The sequence below is a fragment of the Onychomys torridus genome, chromosome 8 (genome assembly GCF_903995425.1).
Source record: "Onychomys torridus chromosome 8, mOncTor1.1, whole genome shotgun sequence".
NCBI lineage: Eukaryota > Metazoa > Chordata > Mammalia > Rodentia > Cricetidae > Onychomys > Onychomys torridus.
This window is the reverse complement of record NC_050450.1, coordinates 87892807-87895064: the sequence shown is the minus strand read 5'-3', so window position 1 is coordinate 87895064 and position 2258 is coordinate 87892807. Positions and strand designations below refer to the sequence as shown.

Here is a 2258-nt window from a genome sequence, read left to right as displayed (position 1 = left end):
CAGGATCCATAATCTTCGGATATGAGGAGAGTGAGGGTGAGGGACTCCATCCTTCCTCAAAGCATTTCCAACACTTAAGTAGGAATTTACATTGGTCAGGTTTCCTGGTGAGAACATGAAGGTGGTCAGCAAAGGCTGAGATGTGGCTTCGTGCAGCTAGGGCACATCAGCTCTCCCCAGAGCATGGCAGTGTGGATGTTCCTTTGTGGAGTTGGTCAGCAGCAAGAGGGCTGACAGCAGGGTGTGCTGCAGCTGATGCTCACACAGGTTGGTTTAAAAGAGGTGGTCTTGTGGCAGGTGGTTTCACAGCAAGTTGGTTGGCAACAGAGCTGTAAGAAGCAGGGCTGGCAGCAGGTGGGCACACAGCAGCAGGTGGGTACACAGCAGCAGGGCTGGCAGCAGGGTGTGCTGCAACCACTGGTCACACAATTTGTTTTGCAACTGGTATTCTTGCAGCAACTGGTTTCACAGCAAGTTGGTTGACAGCTGATTTTTATAGAGCTGGGCTGGCAGCAGGTGGGCACACAGCAGCAGCTGGGCTCACAGCAGCAGGGCTGGCAGCAGGGTGTGCTGCAGCAGATACTCACACAGATTGGCTTGCAACAGGTGGTCTTGCAGCATGTGCTTTCACAGCAGGTTGGTGGGCAGCAGGCCTGGCAGCAGTTGCTGACAGACTTGATGTTGCAGCAGCTGCACTGGCAGCAGGGTATGCTGCAGCAACTTGGGGGACAGCAAGGCTGGCAGCAGATGGACTCAGGGCAGCTGCTGGCTTCACAGCAAGAGGTGGTCTTGTAGCAGCTAGGCTGACAGCAAGGTGGGCAGCTGCAGAGGATCATGGTATCAGGTGTGGAGGGTGATACTCTGTTCCCAGTTGGGTTTTCAATAGTGTAGCAAGTTCTTCTACTCAGCGCCTTTTTATACAACCATTCTCCAATGTTTGGGCCAATCAGAAAGACCCTTGCTCTTTGTGTACCATTTCCATATTTAGTTTGTGTTTTTGAGGAAGGAAATTCTCACCTAATGGTCTGAATCATTTGAACGTGTTCATTTCTTACTTGGGAACCACCCACTTGAACATGTTCCAATAACTCATGGGTTCAGCCCTTCAGCTTTGTTGTTATCTAATCACCATCTCGTTCTTTGGTAGCTCCTGCCTCTTACAACTTTCTTCTGTTATCTGCACTTAGATTTACACATGTCTCTGGGTATGATGGTCCTGTGTGATGGTGCTGTATTCACAACAATGTGCTCACTACCTAGTTATCTGTGTGTTTGCCCACAAAGCCCAATTCTAAAGTGTCCAGGTGTCAATATCTGTGTAAATTCCTTTTCCTTTGTTTGTGGTGTTCATTTAAAGCTGGTTTGAGATAAGGGTGTGTGGAATGATGTGTTTCATAGCAGAGTAGAACCAGAACTGATGGGTATAAAATAAACAGCATATTAGAAATAAGGAGGCATCAGTGGAGTCTGGTGACCATCAGTCTTCACTGTCCTCTCCTGGGTAGATATGGAGACCATCAGTCCTGGCCGACTTTCTGCTCTTGGTAGATATATAGATGATCAATCCTGACTGAGTCTTCCTGGGTCAATGTGGTGATCAATAGTCCTTACTATCCTGTCCTGTGTAGATGTGGTGAACCATCAGTCCTATCTGACTGTATTCTCCTGTGTAGATGTTGTGACCATAAGTCCAGACTGACTTTCCTCTCTTGGGTAGATATGACCATCAATCCTGACTGTCTTTTGCTGGGTAGATGTGGTTACCGTTTACCATCAGTCTTGACAGACTGTCTGCTCTATGGTATATGTGGTGTCTATCAATCTCACTGTCTGTCTTCTCCTGGGTAGATGTGGTGACTATCAGTCCTGATTGACTGTCTGTTCCTAGGAGCTCATGTGCAGGAAGTGCTGAGATCCAGACCAAGGAGGGTAAACAGTGACTCTTGTGCACATCTGTCTGTCAGCAGGGCCAGTAATCTTATCCTGGTGATCTCCTGTTTGCTCTTCCATCTGCCTGTTCTCTCAACCTGTGTCTTTGTGTCTCTTGCTGTCTGGTCTTTCTTGTTCATATTCTTCACTCTTCAGGCACCAGTTTGGAGATTTCTTTTAAAAAACCTTGAAAGTTAAAGGTTTTATATAAAATATGTTATTATCATCATTTTTATTTATTGTTCTTGGATTCATCATTTTTTTCCTTTCAACACAAGGTTTCACTATGTAGCCATGGCTGGCCTGGAATAAACTATGTAGACCAGGCT

The 2258-nt window shown here is 46.7% G+C and overlaps 1 protein-coding gene across 1 annotated transcript; it reads right to left on the bottom strand.

Moving 5' to 3' along the window:
• Positions 1 to 215: 215 nt before the first annotated feature.
• LOC118588758 (keratin-associated protein 9-1-like) lies at positions 216 to 836 on the bottom strand. The gene has a single exon (XM_036195305.1). It carries the CDS (start codon positions 834 to 836, stop codon positions 216 to 218), a length of 621 nt encoding a protein of 206 aa, XP_036051198.1.
• Positions 837 to 2258: the final 1422 nt, after the last annotated feature.

Coding starts and splice junctions, on each gene's coding strand:
- LOC118588758 (XM_036195305.1), bottom strand. CDS start 836: ATGATCCTCTGCAGCTGCCCACCTTGCTGTCAGCCTAGCTGCTACAAG.